Here is a 24,330-nt window from a genome sequence, read left to right on the forward strand (position 1 = left end):
CAGCCCTAGATAGCAATATCACCTCTGAAATTTGAGAAACTTAGTTAAAATCTGAGATTCATGGTAAGTGACCCATAAGCACATGAGCAGTGGGGCAGAGCCCAGGACACAGAATCAGGCATCTTCCATCACATGATGAGCCTGAAGGCTTTGCATACACAGGAGGAGGAAACACTAGAATCCTGACTGCTATTACTCTCAGCTGTGGCTAGTAGAGGCCAGTTTAAATACCGCTGTGTTGGAAGAAGAGGAAACAATTCACTTTTTGCAATGCAGGCTGCAGTGGTGAGGGGCTTGTTGGTGCTCAGTGTCTGGCTGATTGCTGCTGCCCAGGCAGGAACACGTGAGTTTGTGTTTGAAGTGCTTATTGTTAAAGGGTCTTTCTTTTGAATATGTTCTTGCATTAAATTACATTCTTACAACTACTTGATGAAAATAGATGTAGATGTATCATGTGAATCTTCAAGCTCTAAAATGTGATGACTATAGCAGTCATTCTCAAGTAGAGTTCCTTCTGCTGTGCATAGTTGCCAACTGTCCCAAATTTCATGGGACATTCCTGTGATTAGGACATTTGTCCCGAATTAATTTTGTCCCGCGAAATTCCGTTTGTCCCGGGAAATTGAATTCCCCCCCCCCCCCCCTTGTCTCTGCCGGCCGCCATTTTTAAGAAGACCAGAAGTTGGTCTACACCTGTGGCGCCACAGTTGAATGTCTGCACATGGCATGTCGGGGGCCAGTCTACCATGTGGATGTCAGGGCGGGGGCCAGTCGGATGTCGGGGGGGGGGGGCAGTGACAGTCATGGTATGTGGATGTTGGGGGCCAGTCTGTGATTGTGGGGGCCAGTGACAGTCGTGGTATGTCGGGGGCCAGTGACAAGTCTGTGAATGTCGGGGGCCAATCTGGAGATGTGGGGGGTGGTCTGTGGATGTCGGAGGGGCACCTGATGTAAGGACAGACTCCGCTTGGGGCATCTGGTGGCAGGCAACGTGGCTAGTGACGCGCTCATGGCTCCCACTGATTCGGCATTATGGTGAGTTGAATGATTTCATTTTATATTACAATGTAACAATAGAAATGCGCTTCAATCATCCTGACACCATAACAATCATGGCGCCAGGATGATTAAAGTGCCAACACAAGGTATTTGGTGTATCTTTATCTGCTGATTGTCAAACTCTGGAAAACACATATTGCTATTGTGGTGTAGGATCGGGGGGCTGCTGTCCCTCCTTTCCCTCTCCATCCCGCATTCATCTCAGACTCTAACCACGCCCCATGGAGGCCACGCCCACTAGTTTACGTAAACCACGCCCATTTTTCTGCAGCGTGCCGCATTTTTGCCTTTTCCTATGCCACACCTATAAACGCATGCCCTGCTCCCCTAATTATACCACGACTCCGCCCACTGCCATAAGTGTCGTTGTTGTTGTTGTTGTTGTCCTCCACCCTACTGCCTGAAGATGTTTGGTTAGTTCTGACTTCAGTTCCACTTGCATACACCCCCAATACTCTTTTAGCTGTTTTTACTAAGGGGGCAGTTTTTCCCACTAGCCACTAAAGTCTAACAGACTTTCTCTGACTATAGATATTGCTCTGGAGGATAGTGTAATGGTGGCTGTATACTATATTGGTTCTGCACTAAAAATGGCTCTGTTGCTGGATATGCAGAATCTTCTTTCGTGAGTGTATGGTGGAAACCAAGGTGATAACTCAATCGATTTCAAAAATGGCTTGAAATTCTCTCCCTCTGGTTTATTAATTGAATGGGTTAACTACAAATAACTATTACTGTTCTCATCAATCTCCCCCAAAAAGAAATTTGAATAAGTTATCCATGCATGGTCACTATGAGAGCCTACCTGTGGGGTTCCTCCTCCTGTCCTTCTTTTCCTTTGCGTAATTGCTCTTGCGAGTCTGCAGTATTGCCCTATATGGGGGATATTGGTAAAACCTATATACGCTACCCTGTAGGTGGACTCTACTACTGCTTTTTATCCCTTTCTAAACTACAGATGGCTGTGCTAAAAAGTGGTCCCTATGTCAGAAAGCTGGTAATCTTTTTAGCTAGGTTCTTGCATTGTGGCTTTCATAAATCTAAAGGAGACTGCCAATCAGGGTGTGCTGCCAACTTAACAGTACTTGCATCTGTTCTAATTTTGGTACACTTTCAAGTTAAAGTGGTTGTAAACCCTTACCACTTTGACCTACAGGTAAGCCTAGATTAAGGCTTAGTCCAAGAAATGTATCTCCTTAACCTACATGATTAAAGAGTTATTACAAAAGAGGGCACTGCTGTTGCAAGCGCACTGGGCACGCCGTAAGTGAAGGAGAACATGCTGTCAATGACAGCTACCATGCGCATACGCCGGAGTGACATCGTGGCTCCGGCCAATCGCAGCGCCGGAGCCGCAAGACCCAGATATCAGTCTAGGATGCATGGCGGCGGAGATGAACGAGGACCGCTTCGGGTGCTTCGATCTCAGGTAAGTTATTCATAATGAGATAGTATGCTAGGTTTTTTTTTTTTTTTTTTTTGTTGTTTAGTGAAGGATCACTGGGGAGATGGTACACTCTGAATCTGGTGCATGTTTGCCAATCGGCTTGTTAAATTAACCATTTCAGCACTGTTGGCTTTTCCCCCCTTAATGACCAGGCCATTTCTGTTTGGTATGGCACTGCGTCACTTTAACTGACAATTGCACAGTTGTGCAATGATGTACCCAAACAAAATGTACTTTTTATTTTCCCACAATTTTTTTTTTTTTTTTTTTTTTTTTTTTTTTTTATTGGTATTTGATCACCCCTGCGGTTCTGTTTATAGCACAAAAAATAAGCAGCAATTTTGAGAAACTGTCTATAATTTAGTAAATGAGCCCCATAGTGTCTGTAGTGGCAGTGCTCTGAAAGTGTAGGGAAATGTGGTGTGGGTCAGGCAGGATTCTGTCAGAACTCCAGGAACTGTTTTTAATTTGGCTATTTTAAGGCCTAAATCTTGGTTTCTGTAACTACTTCTAGCTTTCTTGGTGATTACAGTTGGCAGTCAAATTCCAGTTGCACTTTAAAATTGCTGTATTATGCTTGCAATAGTCCACTATAAACTTGTCAAGGGAACTTTGCTGCATCTTGTAGTAGTTTTTTTTCTTGTGGTGGCCCAATGTAAAATGGCAGATGTTTGGTAATTGATATTTGAGAAATTTTTAATGTAGTTTAAACAAGGGTCACAGTCCAAAAAATTTCCAGGAAGCAAGCCAATCTAAATTTTTTACAGCATAAATACTAGTGCTTTTCACAAAGTCTTTGACTTTTATAGATTGCATTGTGCAGTTAATTAAAAATTTTGGAAATGGGCTGGGTAAACTGTTACTCTAGAATACCATAAATTCTAGTGACTCTCCAGGTCCAAGTAACTGTCCTATTAGACTTTCCAAGAGGTATACTGGGGACTCCAAACTTTCCTAAACCGGTCAGTCCCCACATGTTATGGTTCATCCATAACTTTAGTGGCAAATGCTTTATCTGGTAAGACACACTTGTAAGAATTGACAAATGCTTTCAGAGTCACACAATTGGTATGCATGGTAGCATCAATCAACCTTTCTCCTATCACCTTCCAGGACGGCACACCTGAGATGAAGGCTCCTCCCTACAGGAAACACAATCACTTGACAGCTTTGTTAAGTCTCCACCCTTCCCCTTGATCCTCAGTATTGATTGTATTTCTCCTGAACACAGCAGCATGTTTGGGGACCAAATGACTAGGGAGGGTCTGATGGTCCCCTGTTGAGACAGCTTTTAGGGAAGCCGGGGAGGGCTGAACTAACCTGCAGGCTTGTCCTCACCCCCAAGTTGGCACCAGTGCTCTGGCTGCAGGGAGTGCGTGCCATCGCTGAGGCTGTTTCAATCTCCACCGCCAGCTGCTCTCATTGCCGACGTTTCAGGAAGTCCTGTCTTCCAAGCCTCACTCTGAGGCACACTTGCATCAGCCGGAGTCACAGCGCAACCCAGAGCAGTGTGGAGAGCAGAGAAAGGCGGTGAGAACTGGTTGTACCTGCCTCAGCGGTACCAGCAGCCCAGGACCCTGTTAACCTCCTCATGGAACAAGAGGAAGGGAAAGCAACTACTGAGGGCAGATCCAGGTTGGGGGGCCCGTGAGTACAACCCCCTTGGGAAGGGGGTAAGAAAATCCCAGATTCTTGGAGTCAGGACAGGCTGAACTTTACTTTACCCTTCCTCCCCAGTACAAGCCCGTGGTCTGGGGGAAGATGTAGGTAGATTCTCTATCTTATGTTGCAGAGCCCCCAGATAAATGCCCTCCTGCCGCTGCAGGGCATAGCTCCTAAAAAAAAAAAAAAAAAAAAAAAAAAAAAAAAAAAAATTTAAGTAAAAAGTGTGGGTATTGTAAGGACCCCCCCCCCCCCCCCCCCAAGTCTCACTCAATGCCCTTCTGCTATAAATGCATAAATAAATAAATTGGCAGGAAAAGAGGCTTTGGCATTGATTAAAAATGTTCTCATCCATGCAAACAGAAATGCTGGCAACTGTTAAAGCCTTCTGTGATGCCGCTAGGCAGTCAACAGCCCAGGGCCTTGAGACAGGAGCTCACCCCTAGAGAGGGCACATCCTCCAGGAAAGCCTCTCTGGAGGGTGACCTAATGTCCTTATCCTACCCTCGCAGTCGCTCTCTTGCCCAGATAGATGAGGATGGGGGGGGGGGGTATAGATAGCCAGGCTAGATCTGAACACGGCTAAAAAGATGTCTGGCCCTGGCTTTTCCCTCTTCCCTTTGAAAAAGTTGGGTCCCAGGAGGTGTGTGTGTGTGTGTGTGTGTGTGTGTGCCTATCTTTGCAGCTCTCCAGATTGGACAACAACTTGGAAGTTGGTGATTTTGGCTGCTATTCTCCAGTGTGTCCTGAGGTCAGAAAAGCGAGGCGCTGAGGCAAAAAAGGGGGCAAGGCAATGAGTAACTTCCCTTTGCCTTAGGAGCTTGGCAGCAGAATCCCTAATAACAGCCAGGGGTTTTGAGATGGGACTCCCTCCTTCAATCCAGGGTGCTACTATCCTTTTCCCTTGTGTCTGGGAACAAATGGCCCAGAAGCTTCAGCTACACCAATGTACACGGCTTCCTTGTAAATCGGATGCTGTGGTTATTCCAAAACTAGCTTACCAGTCTACCACTATAAACCCTAATATACACTGTTGCTTATCAGAAATGCATAACATTAAACTGTTAGTGACACTTCTGTTATATAACCATACACTATTTCCAATCAGAAAGGCACAACATAGACTTGTCGGTGACATTTCTGTTGGTTATAGGACTGTACAAGTTGTTGTTCAGAAACTCTCAGCATTGAGTTTTCTAGTGACATTTCTGTTATAGGACTGTGCAGTGGTGCTAATCAGAACCGCACAACATTGAATTATTGTTGGTGACATTTCTGCTGGTTCTTTGCCTATACCCGCTGAAGGTGGGGTGTATTTATTTTTTATTTATTCCCCCCCCCCCCCTCACCTGCAAAGGAAAAGGCATAATAAGCTAGTATGCGCCGCATACTAGCTCATTATAAAATGCTTACCTTAGAACGAGGCCCCGACATCTGGCCGTATCCACGCCGAGGGAGCTGACCTGTTCCCTTGGCGCTTATTCGGAGAATCCCTGTGTTCATGCGCCGCTGCAATCGGCGGCGCATTGCGAGGGCAATATCTCCTAAACCATACAGGTTTAGGAGATGTGTATATTTTATTCTTTCCTGTAGGTAAAAGTCCCAAAATTGATTTATACAACCACTTTAACCAGAAGTGTTAGTGTCACTCTGCTGGTTATGACCGCACGTGGTCTGGCACCAGCAGTACACAACTATAGGTCGCAGGAGTCTTGTCTGTTATCATACTGGGCTGGCTATGCAACTGCATTTTCTTGATCATCAATGTACTCCAGGTATTAGTATCAATTCTGTTGGTTATATGGCCATACGGAGTTCAGTATGGGGAATACACAACACTGTACTGGCTCTTGGCCTTCTGTCTAGCATCTATTACCTTAGTTTGATCAGACGTGCACATCAGAAAAACACAACAGAGAAAGGTGTCTGTGTCTTCTGTTTTTTATATTGGTTGCTCATAAAAATGCCACATTTGCATTTGGTAGTGTCCTTTCTGTTAGATGACCTTACCTTGTTGAGCATCAGAAGCACACAATTGAAGTTTGTCCTTTTCTCTGTGCTTAAGGTGGAAGTAAACCCACCTGTTTAAAGCCAAGGAAGCTGCCATCTTGGCCTCTGTTTTAATCTATAACTGCCATGATGCAGCACATGTGATCAGTTAAGACACCAGCCATTGGATGATTGGACAGTTTGGTTGAAAGCACAACCAATGGGAGTTTCACATTTCTGGCATGGCCTAGAAATGTAACTGTTGTGTGGATAGGTTTACTTAAAGCGGGACTGCACTGCGGAAAAAAATATTAAAAGCCAGCAGCTACAAATACTGCAGCTGCTGACTTTTAATAAATGGACACTCACCTGTCCCAGGGTCCAGCGATACCGGCAGCCGATCGATCTCTCGGCTGCTGCCGCCACCATTCTAGGTGAGGGAATCGGGAAGCGAAGCGGTGTCCCTTCTCGGTTCCCTACTGCGCATGCATGAGTCGCGTAGCGCAATGGGAATTGTCCACACTGTCTCTGGGACCCGTGTGTCCCAGCAGACAGCGCGCGCAGGGACAGGAAGAGGCATAGACTCCCATGGGAGTCTATGCCCGGAAGTGGTATCTGCACCCCCTCCTCCTCCCCCCCCCCCCCTGAAAGGTGCCAATTGTGACACCGGAGGGGGGGGAAGGTTCCGATCAGCGGAAGTTCCACTTTAGGGTGGAACCCCGCTTTAAGTTATATGATATTTTAATAGACAACATTTTATGTGTTTGTCTTCTCTGTTCTGCAGGTGACTGTACATCAGAAAATGTAACAGTGAAGGCTGGGTGTGTCTTCTGTTCCTGTATTCCATATAAAGCTTGAGCTGGCTACCCTTTAGAAATGCAAGGTTTATGGCCTGTATATCTGTGATATCGTATAATTCTTTCTTTTATTCCAGACTTTATTTTCCATGCACATGGAAGGAACAGATGTTCTGACTGCTTGGTTAGTGAGCACCAGATCCTAAAAGAGCAAGGACTGCTCGGAGTAATAAATACCCTCTTCTAGGGTAGAAAACCAGTGACTTAAACGATTTATTCTAAAGTGTGGAAGACCTTCTGTTCCTTGAGTAAAAGGCAGATAACCTCCACCACTGTTCCAGTTATCCTGGAGTTTCTCCAGGACGGAGTAGACTTGGGCCTAGGGATCAGCACCCTTCAGGTTCAAATAGCGGCCCTCAGTCTACCTTGATATAAGGTTGGCAAAAGAGAACCTCATCAAATGTTTTCTGTTGGCCAGGAAAAGGATTCCACTTGTCGTCAAAAGTAGTTTCCCTCCATGGGACCTAACAAGGGTATTGAAGGCATTATTTAAACACCCCTTTGAACCTATAGAAGAGGTTCCCTTAAGTTTCTAACCTTAAAATCTAAAAAGACATAGTATTTCCGTCCTTCTGTGATAAACCCAGAAACGAGAGCAAATTTTTCATTGTCTAGATGTAGGCAAGGAGACCTCTTATCTAGAAAGAACAAAGGTGTGTGTGTGTGTGTGTGTTTATTTATTTTTATTTTTTTTGGGAGGTCCAGTCACCTGCTAGTTTTATACGCTGAGTCTAGGAAGAGGCTTCAGGCTTCTAAAGCCTCAGCTTCTCTGATCCATCTAGAAACTATCTCTGTAGCATGAGTTCTGGAGTTCCAGCAAAAGTTAAAGCTCATTCAACCAGGTCACTAGCAACATCCTGGGCTGAGAAAGTAGGTGCCTCCTGGGAACAAATCCGCAGTGCGGCCATCTGGTCCAGTCAGGATACATTCCTAAAGCACTAACATGTGGAAGTGTTGTCACAGCAAGACTTGGCTTTTGGTCAGAAAGTCCTACAAGCTGGTCTCAACCTGAAGCTAGGCCTGGGGTTACTTGATCATCCTCTCAGGTGTGCCATCCTGGAAGGTGATAGAAATACCGTTACAGGTAAGCCTAATGGAGGTCTTCTCCTAACGTAGGCTTTTTTTCCATGGTTTGGTATCTCATGAGCTAAAATTGCATATCATCTCTACAGGTTTCCAAGATGTGTCGGAGTTCGGAAGCAGGACTGGCCATGAAAATCACCTTGTACGTGGTTGGTCCCCAGCCAGCAGCTCTTGGGATGACAAGCTTTATCCTGCCTGGAAATCTGGTGATCCTAGATGGGAAAACTGTTGGCGAGGTAATGTCTAAGCTTTTACAACAATACACTTGCTTTTTATAGTGAACCTTCCTGCCTCTCCACCCAAAATGGGCATACTTTGGACCTAGCATGACATTTTGTATCTAAATGCACAAATCTTCCAATGTGAGCACTTGTTCAATGACTACTGCTGAAGAGGCATTCCCTTATTGTATGAGGCCAAACCAGCCAGTCATGCCCTACTCGTAACTTAACTTTTTATGTATACTATATTTGTCAGAAACCAACTCAGCCTGATGTTTTGCCTTACAATTACTAGGACTAAAATCTGGCCTCTGACTAAAGGGGCTGTCCTGTGTAAATGGCAGCAAAAAATGTGTAATTAAATGAATATCAGTCCTTTATAGTTCAACAAAGGGAAAACTCTCTACAGCTAATTCCATGTTTATACTGGCCTTCTGTAAACCAGTAAGGTCTGCTGCTTTTGTCCTCTGCTGGGTGTCTGAAAGAATCTTCACAAACCATTAAAACCTGTTTTGGGAGATGGTGTTGGTGTAAGCCAGTAGGTGTAGCTCTAGCTAGGTAACATGTACAATCTTTCTGCTAGGCAAAGGGTACCAAGTAAACATGCAAATGTAGCAAGGTCCCAGGCCTACTTCAGTCTGAGGACCTCCACGGCTACTGACATCCTTCCATATAGTGGGTTGTAAGGCATAGTGGGTGTAGTGTAAAGTAGATTCATGTCATGGGCACCAGACATTACTTGAATGCAAAGATTTTTATTTCTTGAGCAGAACTCTTGGGGGAGGGAGAAAGAGGGTTAGGGCCAGGACACACTTGGGCAGTTGCAATGGTCATTTGGCGGACTCTAAGACTTCTACAGATAAACAGCCATGCAGGGAAAGGCATCCAGCAAGACACCACATCTGCATGTGTAGGAATGCTGTCTCCTATGGCAACAGTCTGTACCAGTTCATCAGCCTACTGAGCTCCCAGTCTATCTTGCTAGACTAGATTCACTGGCACTGAATGCCTTGAGCTCCTCCAATGTTCACTGTAGTGGCTTCCTCAAGCATCACCCCTGCTTCTCTGCTGGGTCCCTGGCTTAAAACACAAGGCCACTCTGCAAGCGTTGCCTCTGCTGGCTAGGTCCCTGGCTTGATGCCCGCTGAAGTTTCCTTATTCACTCACCACAGTAGGTGAGTATTTTGCTCTGGTACTTGCTTCAGCTTCTCGCTGTGGTTCCTGGTAATAAGGTGGTTGGTCCCTTAGTGGCGACAGCTTCTTCTCTACCTCTGACCCGACAGGTTCTCCAGTCGGCAGAACCATCATTTGTGGTTGGACTGCAAGCCGCAATCCCAACCCTGTAGAAAAGAGGATGGCACAAAAACCAACTAAGGAGTAATAAACATTAAAAAAAATGATTAATCACAAATATGGATGTAAAAGTCAGTAGAAGGAAACGTCAAGTTCAAGCTCCAATTTCAAATACACTGGTGGCTGCAACCCTGAGAGTTGAAGCAAGACTTTGAAAAACAAAATGGGACAAAGGGTGTGCCAGACTCTGTGCAGTATTAAAGTATTCATTTAATAAAACAAAGTGGCTACTTGCAAGAGAGTAATGGTATCAGGCAGATGTGTAAAGGATCCTGGGGTCAGTCACTCTGCAGTCTGTGCTGCTGTCCGTATGGTAAAAAGGCTGGCTTGGTCAGTTTGTATGGAAAGTGACTCTAGAGTCTGGAAACCCAGACCGCTGCCGTTCTCAAAACCCCCTCCTCTTACACCGCCACAACCCTCACTGAACCTCAAGTCAGCATGGAATGCAAGCTTTGTGTGTGTGGTGTTAGAACTGCAGCGTTCTGGGTTTCCATTCATCCTCAAAGGATGGCTTAAAGTGAGGGGTGGGTAAAGTTGGGGAAAATCTAGTAACACGCACCACTTGTGTACCAGAAGCATGTCGCTGACAAGTGGCACAGTTATATCTTTTCTTTACATTGACTTCTTGGCTACTGGATTCTGGCCCGTCCTAAAACGGGTTTTCCCTGATCGTCATTCAGGACATCTACTATGAGACGGTCTAATCCCACTCCGCAAGATACAACCCTGCCACTGGCTCAGGGCTCTGCACCTGCAACTACAACTAGGGCAGAGGAAGTTTCAGGCCCTTCCAAGGTGGTGCAAAGGCAGCTAGACAGTGGCACCTCTGACTCCCAAGAGGAGTCAGAGGGAGAGGACCAGGAAGGCCTCTAGATAAGCTGTCCTTGGAGGGCCACGTTTGTGGGTTTTTTTTTTTTTTTTTTTTTTTTTTTTTTTTTTAAAAAACCCCTGGGGAAATTTCAGATTGCCTACAAGAGATTCTTCATGGAGTCAATTGACCTGTTTAATGGCTTTAAATTCAGACGCAATCTTCACAGTCAGAGCCTTGCTTCATAGTCTCTCTGGACCTGAGGGATGCATACTTGCACATCCCTATCGCAGAAACCTCGCAGGTTTCTCTGTTTAGCAATAGACTTGGATTGTGTAATGGTGCATCTACAGTTTCAGGCACTGCCTTTTAGGACTATCACTCCTCACCCAGCATTTTTTTTCAAGGTCTTGGCGTAGGCCATGGCTTTTATGTGACTCCAGGAAGTGTCGGGTATTGCGTATCTGGATGACCTGCTCCTATTTGCAGTATCTCCAGAGCAGCTACTCAAAGACTTCAATCTAACAAAAAGGGTCCTAATGGGCCTGGGGTGGTTGCTGAACTTGCAGAAGTCCAGCCTGATTCCTTCAGTGTATTGTGTACCTAGGTTACCTGCTGGACTCAATGGTGTTGAGTTTTCTCCTGACAGAGAATCCTGAAACTGGACAGAGCAGTAGCCTCTCTTCAGTGCAGCCAACAGGTCTCCAAAAGAGCTCTAATGTCAACGCTGGGCCTGCTAACCTCTAACCTCCCAGCAGTGCAGTGGGCAGGACTGCACTTTTGTCCACTGCAGACATTTGTACTAAGGGTGTGGGATCAGTCAGGGACCTAGACGCCTTGGTACATGTTCCTTACCAGGTAAAGGGACCTCTCTGGTGGAGGAGGGAAGTGAACCTGTCACAGGGACGTCTGGTTTATTACAGTTTCTCAGACGGTAACCACAGATGGGGGGGGGGGGGGGGAACGCTACATCTGGATTCCCTTCTTGCTCAGGGCACCTGGGAAGGCGACGCACTAAAAAGATCTTCCAATTGGAAGGAGCTGAGGGCAGTTGGGCTAGCCCTCATTGGCTGTGGCCTATATAAAGAAGCGGGGCGGCGTGAGAAGCATAGTCCTGCTGGCCCTAGCAACAGACATTCTGAGCTGGGCTGAGTCCAACACTCAGCAATTTTTCTGAGGGGAGAGAAATATGATAGACTTTCTCAGCCGAAGGAAGCTTAGATCCTCAAACGGGAAGTCTTCAATCTCATATTGAAGAAAATGGACTCCCAGAAGTGGACCTTTTCCTGTCAATAGACAATGCAAAAACCCCCTGTTTTTTCTCCCTAAACAGAGGTGCACTGGGGTGGATGCGTTGCCCAGAACTGCCAATTCAGGACCTGCTATAGCTTCCTCCCTCCAGCATTGATGCCAGCAGTTCTGAGGAAGCTTCAACTAGAGAACGCGTCTCTGATTCTAGTGGCTCCACATTGGCCAAAATGGGTCTGGCTTTGTTAAGATTGTGTAGGAAGCTCCTTCTCAGCACAAAGCCCCATAGCTGTATTGGAATTTCTGCACTGTGGGGGGGACAAGGGTTTATCCATAGCTACCCTGAAAATTCAGGTATCGGCACTTGGTGCTTATTTATAAAGATCTCTGGCCACCAGCCCATGGGTGGTCAGATTCTTTAAGTCTCTGTCTAGACAGAGACCAGTCCGAGGTCCACCCTTTCCTGGGTGGGACCTAACAGACGGATGTTTGCTAAAGGAGCTCACTCAACAGTATCTTTAGTTGCAGTAACAACTGCCAGGAGGGTCAGCGAATATTGAGGCTTTATCTATTAGACTTTTTCTCAAATCGCCTTTCAGGACAACCCCGGAGAGAGTAGCTCCACCTTGCAATCAGGAAACACATGCCCACTTTAAAAACACCTCCTCCTCCTCCATGGCTTCAGTTATTGTGTTTCCTCCTTGGAGGAAGCATGTGCCTGAACCAGGGAGAGCTACACTCTCTGCAGGGGAGTAAGGCTTACCTTTTGTTGCAGGTTGTTTCTCTTTGACCCCCAGCAGCATCTCCACGGGGAGAGGACTCCTGGAGCTCCTGGTCCCGCCATCTCACGGGAGTAAGGACCCTCGGAGTGCCGGCGTCGGGTGCCCGGTGTCCGCTTGTTAGCGCAGGGAGGGCTCTGTTGCTGGCGGAGGCCGCTGCAGGTCAGCGGCATGGCTCCGTTTTCGGCGCCGGGTCCCGGGCGGCGACGGCGTCGTTCACGGTGACGCGCGGGCGCTCTGAGGGGGCGTGGCGCCGTGGTTCAGCGCCTGGAACGCAGGGGTCATGGGGCGGGTCAGGTGACCGTGTGCTTCCGCTTCCGGCCGGCCTTGATGACGCGGCGGCCGGGAAAATTTAAAATGAGAGCTGTTTGAAAAATAGCTGCCTCACTCAAATGATGGAAGAGTGCAAGCCAGCTATGGCGGAGACAGGCGCCCCCAGCACCGGTCCAGCCCAGGTACGTAAGGTGCACTGGCACCCTCTGCTTTACTGTGGGTATGTCTTTGTTTGTTCCCCCCTCTTGGGGGCCTGTCGCTGCAGGTCAGAGGTGGACTTCGCTCTGACCTTTTGCAGCCTAGTTCTGGGGTCTCACTAGTAGGTCTGTTTGGTGGTGGGTCTCTGCACTGGCTTGGTGTTAAGCAACTGGTTGTTGAGAGCTTTTAGTGAATTAAACCTGTATGTCGTTTCAGGAAAAATCACTAGGAAAAGCTAGACCAGGTCAGAGAAAATGTCCTTCTTGCAAAACCCCCCTCAGAGATTCATGGCAGAAGGCAATGTGCAGAAATTGTATCAGAGAATTGGTGGAAGAGGAAACATCTCAACAATATAAGGATTTGTTTTCTTCGGTTAAAGAGCTGACAAACTCTTTGAGTTCAGTCAAGTCCATCCTGATACAAAACCCTCCCGCACAGACCGAGCCTCAGAACTTACCGCCCAGCCCCAGGGCGTCGTCATCCAGACAGGTGGAAACTGAAGAGTCTGGAGACGAAGGGGGTAGTACTCTCATCTCCTTCAGGGATTCTGAGGAGGAGGAAGAGGAAGAAGATAGCAGGGGCTCCAAATTCAAGCTATCACTAGAGGAAGTAGATGATATTTTAAAAGCAATCTACACTACTCTAGAAATTCAGGAAGAAAAAGTACAACTGTCAGTTCATGACAAAATGTACCAGGGGTTGGACGAAACAAAACGGCGAGTTTTTCCTGTCCACAGGGTCCTCTCAGACTCAGTGAGAAAGGAGTGGAAGGACCCAGAAAAAGCCCCTTTCTTCTCTAAAGCTCTCAAAAGAAGGTTTCCCTTCGAAGATAAGGACTCAGAGGTTTGGAACAAGAAACCCAGAGTCGATGCAGCTTTCTCGCAGGTATCCAGACGAACGGATCTAGCCTTTGAAGATATGGGGATCCTTAAAGACCCAATGGACAAAAAAGCTGACTCCATCCTTAAAAAAGCTTGGGATGCTGCGTCAGTCAGTCTAAAACCAGCAATGGCAGCTACGGTGGTGGCCAGGAATCTGGAATGTTGGGTAGAGAAGCTGAAGAGCCATATTGAGGCGGGGACACCCCGCAAGGATCTCTTAGAGTCCTTTCCACTGATCCTGAATGCAGTCAAATACATGGCGGATGCATCAGCAGAATCAGTTAAACTGGCCGCTAGGTCTTCGGCTCTTGTAAATTCAGCCAGGAGAGCAGTTTGGCTGAAAACATGGTCTGGGGACACTGCCTCTAAGGTCAAGCTGTGTGGTCTTCCCTTCTCGGGTGACTTGCTCTTTGGTCCTGATTTAGAGTCTGTGCTGGATAGAACAGCCGATAAAAAGAAGGCTTTTCCAGTTAAGAAAAAGCAGATGGCTAAAAAATTTTCGTGCTTTTCAGCAGTCCCATAAAAAAGACCAGGAGCACAAGAGCAGATGGGGTTCACAGAAGGGCAAAGGCAGGGGTGGAGTCCTCTTTAGATCTCCCCCAGAGCAGTCCCCTAAGAACAAGTGACAATATCTCCCCAGTGGGGGGGAGACTGTCAGCTTTTCGCGAACAATGGGACAGGCTGTCTCCAAATCTGTTCGTGAAGAGCGTTGTCGATCAGGGGTACAGGTTGGAGTTTTCAGAACCACCCCCGAGCAGGTTTTATGTGACAACATTGCCAAGGGATCAGGAGAAGGCCTCTGCAATGAAGCTGTTGTTACAGGAGCTGATACAGCAAGAGGTTCTGATTCAAGTCCCAGTAAGCCAGCAGGGCGGGGGTTTTTATTCACATATTTTTCTGGTGAAAAAACCCTCAGGGAAGTACCGTCTAATCCTGAATCTGAAATTCCTGAACAGGTTCATTCGGTACAAACATTTCAGGATGGATACAATTTTCTCCATCACAAAGCTGTTGACCCCAGAATGCTTCATGGCATCCCTGGACCTAAGGGATGCCTACCTTCATATACCAATTCATCAGGCATCGCAGCAGTTCCTGCGCCTGGCATTGAAGGTAGGGAGTTCGGTATGGCACCTCCAATTCAGGGCTCTGCCGTTCGGACTCTCGTCCTCTCCCAGGGTCTTTACGAAGATTATGGCAGAGGCTTTGGAACCCCTGAAATTGAAGGGGATTCCAGTCGTTCCTTATCTGGACGACCTTTTGTTTTTTGCAGACTCCAGGGAGCAGGTCCTAGTCAATCTCCAGAGGGCCCAGTCTCACCTCGAGGGCCTGGGATGGCTTCTAAACCTAGAGAAGTCAATCCTGACCCCCTCACAGGAAATGAAATTTCTGGGGTATACATTAAATTCGATTCTCCAGAAAGTTTTCCTGCCGTTGGAAAAACAGGAAAAGTTACAGCTAGCTGTACAGCGGATACAGAGCAACCAGACAGTCTCAGTCAGGATGGCTATGGCAGTTCTGGGCCTGCTTACGGCAGCAATCCCGGCTGTTCAGTGGGCCAGGTTCCATTCCAGACCCCTTCAGAGGGAGGTTCTGTCAAGCTGGTCCCATCAGGATCCTTTGGAAAAACAGCTAAAAATTTCGTCAAAGACGAAAAGGGCTCTTTGGTGGTGGAGAGACCAGGCAAACCTCTCAAGGGGCCTGGTGTGGACCTTTCCTGTGGACAAGCGCCTTACTACAGACGCAAGTGCCTGGGGCTGGGGAGCCCATCTGGATGGTCAGACATCTCAGGGGGTCTGGTCCAAACAGGAAGCTCAAAGATCATCCAACTGGAGGGAGTTGAAGGCGATCTTTCTGGGTTTAGTGGCATTTCAGCAGAGTTTGAGAGGCCACCATGTTCAGGTGTTGTCAGACAACACAACAGCGGTTACCTACATTATGAAGCAAGGGGGAACCAGAAGCAGGAGCTTGATGGAGCTGGCCAATCTGTTGTTAGCCTGGGCAGAACAGAACACAGCCTCACTATCGGCAGTGCATCTGAAGGGCTCTCAGAATTTGTTTGCGGACCTCCTAAGCAGGCGCAAATTGCTAGAGGCAGAATGGAGTCTGAATCAGGAAGTGTTCCTGATGATCTCCGAGGCCTGGGGGGTTCCTCAGGTAGACCTTTTTGCCAGCCAGCAGAACTCAAAGGTGGACAGATTCTTTTCTCTTCACCGAGGAGATGCAGCAATAGGGTTGGATGCATTCGCTCACCCCTGGCATTACCAGCTGTGCTATGCCTTTCCCCCCTTTCCTCTAATTCCACTAGTACTGAGGAAATTCAGGGAAGAAAGGACAGACTTAATACTGGTCACTCCTTTTTGGCCAAAAAGACCCTGGTTCGCGGGTCTTCGAAACCTAGCCTCGAAGCCCCCATGGAGGTTACCACTCAGAAAAGATCTGTTATCCCAGGGGACAGTAAGTCATCCAGAAGTGGAACTCCTGCAGCTAACCGCCTGGTTTCTGAGGAGGACCTGTTGAAAGCCAAAGGTCTCTCAGAAAAAGTAGTAAAGACCCTGCTGTCCAGTAGGAAGGCAGTTACACAGGCAATTTACATGAAGGTCTGGAAAAAGTTCAACTCCTGGTGCAGTTCTAGAGAACTCAGGGTCAAGAGCACGGTGTCCGTCTTGGAGTTTCTCCATGAAGGAATGGAGAAGGGTCTCGCAGCCAGTACCCTGAAGACTCAGGTGGCTGCCTTATCAGTTTTCTTTGAAAAGACTTTATCTAAAGAAACTTTAATTTCTAGATTTTTTAGGGCTCTTGCTCGAAATAGACCAGTAGCCCTTAAAGACTTTCCCAGTTGGGATTTGTCTACAGTTTTACAGGGTCTCTCGGGAGCACCGTTTGAACCCTTACAAGAAGCTTCTTTACAGAAGGTGGTTTTAAAAACAATCTTTTTGGTGGCCATCACCTCGGCCAGGAGAGTCAGCGAGCTCCAAGCTCTAGCTATTACAGAACCCTTCCTTAGAATTTATCAGGACAGGGTGGTACTGAGGACGGATCCAGCATTCCTACCGAAAGTATCCTCAACTTTCCATCGATCACAGGAAATAGTGTTGCCTACATTCTCTGCAAGCCCAGCAAATGCAGGAGAGGAAGTTTTTCACACATTGGATGTGAGAAGATGTCTTTTACAGTTTCTGAAAGTTACTAAAGAATTTAGAAAATCAAACGCCCTCTTTGTGATATTTTCTGGATCACGCAAGGGGGAGAAAGCTTCTAAAAGTACGCTGGGTAGGTGGCTTAAGTTGGCTATAACAGAAGCCTATAAAGCAAAAGGAGAAATACCTCCCTCAGGTATTGCTGCCCACTCTACTAGATCCACGGCAGTTTCCTGGGCTGAAAGGGCCGGTGCCACGCCTGAACAAATCTGCAAGGCTGCCACTTGGTCCAGTTATTCGACATTTCTCCGGCATTACCGGTTAGATCTACTGTCTGCAGCAGATCAGGCCTTCGGCAGGAAGGTACTGCAGGCAGTAGTCCCGCCCTAGGGTAAGTTTCTCGGTTATCCTCTCCGGGGTTGTCCTGAAAGGCGATTTGAGAAAGACTCAGTTAGACTTACCGGTGACGGTATTTCTAAGAGCCTTTCAGGACAACCGTTACTTCCCTCCCTAGGTTATGCTTAGTAAATGTATTAAGTTCTACCATGGTGTTGTGCTTTCTGTGCTTTGTTTTCCAGCGTCGGAAGGCCACAATAACTGAAGCCATGGAGGAGGAGGAGGTGTTTTTAAAGTGGGCATGTGTTTCCTGATTGCAAGGTGGAGCTACTCTCTCCGGGGTTGTCCTGAAAGGCTCTTAGAAATACCGTCACCGGTAAGTCTAACTGAGTCTTTTTTTTTTTTCCCCAGACCAGATAGTTCTCAAGACTGATCCAGCATTTTTGCCCAAAGTGGCTTTGGGTCCTCACAAGCCAAGAGGTATTCTTTGTTTTGTCCCAACCCCTCAGGAGAAGGGGAATTGACATTTCCTTTTCTGAATGTAAGGAGAAGTATCCTACAGTAACTAGAGTTGACCAAGTCAGTAAGAGTCACTTTATTTGTCTTCTGGGGAAAGATTCCGAGCATCTCAATGCATTATTGCCAGGTGGCTTCGATCAACCATTTGGCCAAGCATCTACATTAGCAGGGAAGAAGATGCCTACGGTATAAAGGCACACTCCATCAGAGCCATGGCAACGTCCCAGGCAGAGAGGGCTGGAGCAACACCAGATCAAATATGCAAGGCAGGAACATGGTCCAGCTATTCCACTCTTGTAAAACATTAGTGGATCTGGTGTTGGCAGGTGAGCAAACCTTTGGGCGAAAGGTTTTGCAAGCTGTAGTAACAACTTGATAAGTGCTTGCTTATGCTCTCATGGTGGCTGTCAATAAGGTAAAATTGGTGTTTTGCTTTCTGGTAATGTCTCTTCCTGTAGTCTTTCAGGAAAGCCCTAGTTACCAATCTGACTTTAGGGGGGTCTTGTAAAAGACCAGAATGCAGCATGACCATGATAATTGTGTATGTTAATGTGTTCTTGTGTCTCCCCAGCTGGCTGGAGGTGATCTTGACAAAAATGAGGTGGGGAAGTAATTTATGGGCTGGCAGTTTCCTAGAAGAGGAGACTATCTTGGTGGCTGCCCTGAGACTACAGGAAAAGACGTTACCGGTAAGCACAACTCTAACACTTATTTATTTTTTGTTTTAGGTGGCAAAGTAGTGGCACGCTTGACCAGTGACAGTCCTGCACTGATAGGGTCAAACGTTACATTTTCTGTGGCTCTGCAGTTTCCCAGATGTCAAAAGGAGAATGAAGATGGGGATATAGTCTATGAACAAGGATGTGCTAATGGTATACAAGTTTCTGTTTCTATCTTTATCTGTCAAGAGGTAGGATAGCTGGCTTTCTCTAATCCTCCTATTTCAGCTTCCTTTAGTGATCGGTATGTGTATAACTGGACCAAATGGGTACCATTCTGTAATGAAGGGAACTGCAGTTTTTCTAACAAGTTTCCAGATGGCAGACCATTTCCTCACCACCATGACTGGAGACACCATAACTTCATCTACATCTTTCAAACACTGGGTTGGTATCATTCTAATCTATTCTCTATATCTCAAGTATATGGCTAGCTGAATTACAGCTTTGACAAGTTGAGGTATGGTTAGGTTTGGGTGTGTGATTTTTGTTGGGGGGGTTCCTCTGAATCTGTACAGGAATTCTGTTCAGGAACCAGGCTCCTGCCATACTGCATAACTAAGGGCAGGCTTTCTTTGGCTATGTTGTTCTTCATGTGTAGCTAAACAGACTAACTAGCTGGAAACCCCAGTCACGTGGCAGCTAACTTTGTATGGGCTTTTTCTGGAGATGGTGCAAGGGATGACCTTTGGATGTTTTCATATGAAAATTGGTTTCAAAACTTTTTATTCCTGAGCCCTATGTGTTTCTAGGGCAAACTAGACTGAATCCTGTAAGTGTAAAATTTTGATGGGTTATTTAGAGGCTGACTTTATTCTGAAGGTATTTTCCATATCCAGGCCAGTACTATCAGACGACTGGAAGATCTTCAGCTGTTCTCTCAATAAATACTACAAACATCACAGCTGGTGCACAGATGATCGAGGTGACAGTTTTTAGGAGAGGCCATCAAAGGCATTACCCTGTTGCTAAAGCAAGTGGCCTGTACATTGTAACAGGTAAGTGTAAAGATGCTGATAACTTGCCTGTACATATTCTTGGTTCTGGTGTCTTGGAAAGTGTAGTTATAAATATAACTTTTTATTTTTTCAGATCAAATTCCTTTCTATGTGAACATTTCTCAGAAAAATGACAAGAATTCCTCTGACCACATCTATATCAAAGATTCTCCAATTTCATTTGATGTTAAAATCCATGATCCAAGCCACTACCTCAACAAATCTATTCTGTCATTCAACTGGACCTATGGTGATGGCAGTGGCTCCTTTGTATCCAATAACCCAGTCTCCACTCATACTTACACCTTGCTTGGAAACTTCAGTCTGAACCTAACCATCAAAGCTGCCATTCCAGGACCCTGTAAACCAGTTACACCTACTCCCCTGCCTACAACAAGAGCAGCAACTACACAGATGCCAACAACCACCACACCCCATACCACTACAAACACAACCGGTAAGTGTGTGTGAATGTTCCATAACTGCTGTTTGGATTGGTTGCTTAAATGGTGGTGTGGGTTGTTTTCAAGGGTGTTCATGTGTAACAAGGATTACAATAACTGTCTTGTCCAAAAGGTAACGCCACAGAAGTGCCACCCTTCAAAACTGAGACCTTTCCACTAACTACAGAAGAACAGAATACTACCCATGCTATCCCTACTACCCATTCAACTATACTGACAACTACATCTGTACCTGGGTGCTTTATCTACAGATATGGTTACTACAATGCAAAAATTACAGTTGCAGGTAGGTGGAAAGCATTCAGAACTTTTTCATGGCTTAAAATTAGAATTTGGCTTAAATGTTTACCTTTTCTATTTAGATGGCATCCTTGGTATGAATATTATTGAAATGAACACTATCCAAGTGCCCTCCCAGGCTGAAAATTCTGTAATTGATTTTGTGGTGTCCTGTGAAGGCAGGTAGGTGCTGTGTTGCGATTATAATGGGTTGAGGTAGAATGGGGCCCTGGGCTACACTGCAGTTCAGTGTCCCCTTTAACTGCAAAGAATGATTGCAAGACAAAGATGCCCCGATTTTCTTTTACTGGCATATTCACTCACATCAGAGCTACATGTAGAATGACAGTGCACAGTATTTACAATACAATTATCCTAGTTTACTGCAGGAAAACTAAGGTTGTAGTTTGCCACCTGGACATCTGCTCTGCCTAGACTAATGTTCTTCCTCCTTGGTATTCTAATGATATGGTTTGTCTCCCAGCATGCCTACAGATGCCTGCACAATTGTTTCAGATGCTTCTTGCACAATTCCTCAGAACATGGTATGTGATCCAATTCCAGCTTCAGACCAGTGTCTCTTGACCCTACGGAGAGCATTTGCAGAACCAGGAACTTATTGTGTCAATATTACCCTAAGTGATGATGCAAGTCTGGCCCTTGCCAGTACCCTGGTCTATGTAGATGCAGGTAATTGCAACATGCTGGGTGTAACTTTAAAATGGGGGGGCACTTTTGACCTTGCTGGTGTAGAGGGATTTGTTGAAGCTCTGCAGACAGTACCAAACACTAACTCGTGTTATGCAGGACACTACAGCTAATGGTAGCTAGAGCTGCATTAAGGGCCTAATGAAGGCAGTAAGACTTTGAAAATAATGCTTGTACTTGTAAGTGGGACCAGTCTGGTGACTAATAGTCTTGTACATGGTGTGCATGTTTGCTGGTACACTTTACCAAGGCAGCTAAATGACTGCATGAGCCCTCATCATGCAAAAATAAGATGCACAATTGACACAAATCATTTGTTTCTAGTATGCTGTAGTGCAGGTACATTAACAAATGGTAATGTGTCGCAAAACATGAAATTGGCATTGCATGTCTTGGCTAGTTCACCAGTAGTGTTTAGAGCAGGAACACTGGCAATTGAGTTTTAAGAAGTTCAAATCTGCAACTTGACAGTTGTGGTGAAAGGAAATGCAGTGTTTGGGTCATATCTGTAGTCATGGCCAGCACTACCTTGCATAACTCTGGATGGCAATACTATATAGGTATTTAAAATCCTACTCTGTGCCTTAAGGGATAAACCTTTAATTTTTTTTTTTTTTTTTTTTTTTTTTTTTCACCCCCTAGGATCTGCAACAAAAATCACCTCTGTAGTCCTGGCTATATTTGGATTGGTGGTCCTTGTTGCAATAGTGGCTGGTGTCCTTCTGTACAGGTGAGTGCTTCAGCTCTATCGTTTTTAGTACAGACTTGATGGCATAGTTGTCCATTATGTGTCCTTGAGGTCTTGTTTCTTCAAAATGTATGTCTAGCAGGTCTTTAACTAGGAAGTGAAAGCCAATGCCTTGCTAATCTTTTACTAGAGCGGTACTACACACCTCACTTGTGGCAAATGTGCCATATTCTCTCCTTTACCACATCTTATTGGCCATGCATGTAGATCATTCTACCAATAACAGCAATTCCTCTAAAATGACTGGCTACTGCCATCTGCTTGTGTAGGCTCAATATTCCACTAGCTGTACACCTTGGGTTTATACAGCAGTAGTCTTTACTCAACACTAGCTTTTACTTCAACTGTGTGCTGTTCTGCATGGTTGTGGTCTATAAAATGTGTTGCGCTTTGAACCACAGACTGTCACTTGAGTCTGCAGAACTCCCTGATGCCACTCTGAGTGTTAAAATAGGAGCCTGAACTAGAGCTCACATCAAGGCACTCCAACTTTTCCTTTACTGTCAATTCTCATAGAGGTACAGCTGATTAAGCATTACTGATTTTTCTGATCATGGTATGTGAGAAAATGATAGGTGTGTGTGTGTGTGTGTGTGTGTGTGTGTGTGTGTGTGTGTCTTTAATTTTCTTGTTTTATAAATCTTCTCCCCCCCCCCCCCCCCCTTAGGAAATACAAGGAGTATAAGCCCATCAGGAATGTAACAGATGAAGGTGACAGTCAGATCAGCGTGTACTTCAGACAAGTCAAAGATGCCTTGCTTCATGGAAACCACAATGAGCATGATCCACTGCTGAAAAACAAAGCTGGAATAATATAGTAACTTACTGCAATGCCCCTGCACTGTATAAACTTGCATGGTCTTAAATACTGACTATATAATGGTCTGTTAGAAGGGGTAAAATCAAATAAAATGCTCCCTCCTTAAAAACAGTTTTTTTTTTTTTTTTTTTTTTGTTGTAGTGCTTTTGCGTCAGCTCCTGAAACAAACTATAAAATGCTTGCCTCCAAGGGTGAGACACCTATTCTAGAAGGCAATTGGCCAAGTCTATTTGTTCTGGAGTCTGCCTGCCATCTAAATACCGGAATTCCTTTACAAGCTACCTTATTTTGTAATGGCTCTATACAAAAGTGAGTGTGCTTCAGTTTGCTCCAACTCATCACTAGGGATGAGTTTGCTGTTTGACTTGACATCAGGCCTTCGGAAGAGTGAACATTATGGAGCAAATGTGAGCACTGCAGTGCATTGCTGTATGACTGGCCAAAGCATGCACCTGACATGCATGCTTTGGCCAATCATGGCTCGGGTGTGTTTGTGTGTTCCACACTATATAAGGCTGCTTTACATGGTGGTGCTGTGGACAGAGATGGCTTGAATTCATTTAAGCAGGTTATTCAGTTGGTGGCAGTGTATTTGAGAGGTGTGTCTGTCAAGTTTGTACAGTTTCTGGTGTTGCAAAACATACATGTCACAGGCCACTAAAAGGGCAAGCAGCCTGTGTTGACAGTGCTGGTTGTGGACATGGTGTAATCTCTGATGCTGGCCATGTTCTGGCAAAATGCAGAAGAGTTGGAGCGGATAACAACAAAGCTGCCCTCATCATCCTGTCACCCAAGCTCAGATTAGTTTGCCTTCCAACGCAGCTGTCAAAGTGGCCTATTCCACCAGCTCCTTTTCCAGTCACTCCTTCTGTAGCCCTCACCATGTACAGGGGAGTTCCCTGAATTATTTGACCAGCAACAGGTACATGCTGCTGGAGCATGGGCAGCAACTTTAAGGCTCCGATGTTTCTCAGGTTGAGGAAGGGAGTGACTGGAGTCTAGAGGGGGTACTCAAACGTGCAGTCATGTTCCCACCCTGCTGCAGCATACTACCAAGTTTGCTCCAGTGACAAGGGGAGGGGATGAGATCACTGACTGCCTGGGAGGAGGCATAACTCCAACAAGACAGGATGTCCTCTAGGCAGCAGCCATCCTATTGCAGGGCGATGCTGACTTTTAAAAGTTCCTTGGTGTTGGCCTTTTGACACATGTGCAGCAGGTTGCTCTTTGCAACCTACCCTGTTTCCCTGAAAATTAGACCTAGCGTGATGGCTGCAAAATAAGACCTACAAGAACTTTAGCTAGGGCTTATATTGCAGCCATCACTGACAATCACGCTAGGTCTTATTTTTGGGGAAACGCGGTATGTCTGAGGAAGATCAAGTGTGCCCAGAACAGATGCTTGGGCACCACATGCTTGACCTGCCATGCAGTCTATTGGCAACAGCATTTGACAGACCTATATGAAAGGAAGACTTCTCCTTGCTCCTCAATCTAGGATCTCTAACCCTACTATACCTCCAGTCCTCTCAAACCTGCACGGAGAGAAATGAAGGTATAGCAACAGGTGTCCCAAGTATTTGCAGCCAACCTGCTAGCAGTACACCACCATCTGAGAGATAAGTGTGTGTGTGTGTGTGTGTGTGTGTGTGTGTGTATACATACATACATTTTTTTTTTTTTTTTTTTTTTTTTTTTTTTTTTTTTTTTTTTTTTTTGGCCAGGCAAATTTCCCTACCCC

General features: G+C 45.9%; 1 protein-coding gene across 1 annotated transcript; it reads left to right on the plus strand.

Annotated features, from left to right (window-relative positions):
* Nucleotides 1-184: 184 nt before the first annotated feature.
* Nucleotides 185-22,698, plus strand: LOC143996299 (protein QNR-71-like). Its single transcript, XM_077491283.1, has 11 exons — nucleotides 185-343; nucleotides 8,187-8,333; nucleotides 18,582-18,725; nucleotides 18,801-18,959; nucleotides 19,412-19,570; nucleotides 19,665-20,027; nucleotides 20,147-20,320; nucleotides 20,397-20,496; nucleotides 20,798-21,003; nucleotides 21,664-21,751; nucleotides 22,437-22,698. Exons 1-11 carry the CDS (start codon nucleotides 271-273, stop codon nucleotides 22,585-22,587), a joined length of 1,764 nt encoding a protein of 587 aa, XP_077347409.1. The 5' UTR covers nucleotides 185-270; the 3' UTR covers nucleotides 22,588-22,698.
* Nucleotides 22,699-24,330: the final 1,632 nt, after the last annotated feature.

This window comes from Lithobates pipiens, unplaced genomic scaffold, assembly GCF_037356315.1.
Source record: "Lithobates pipiens isolate NorthernLeopardFrog02 unplaced genomic scaffold, aLitPip1_a1.2 Scaffold_19, whole genome shotgun sequence".
Lineage (NCBI taxonomy): Eukaryota > Metazoa > Chordata > Amphibia > Anura > Ranidae > Lithobates > Lithobates pipiens.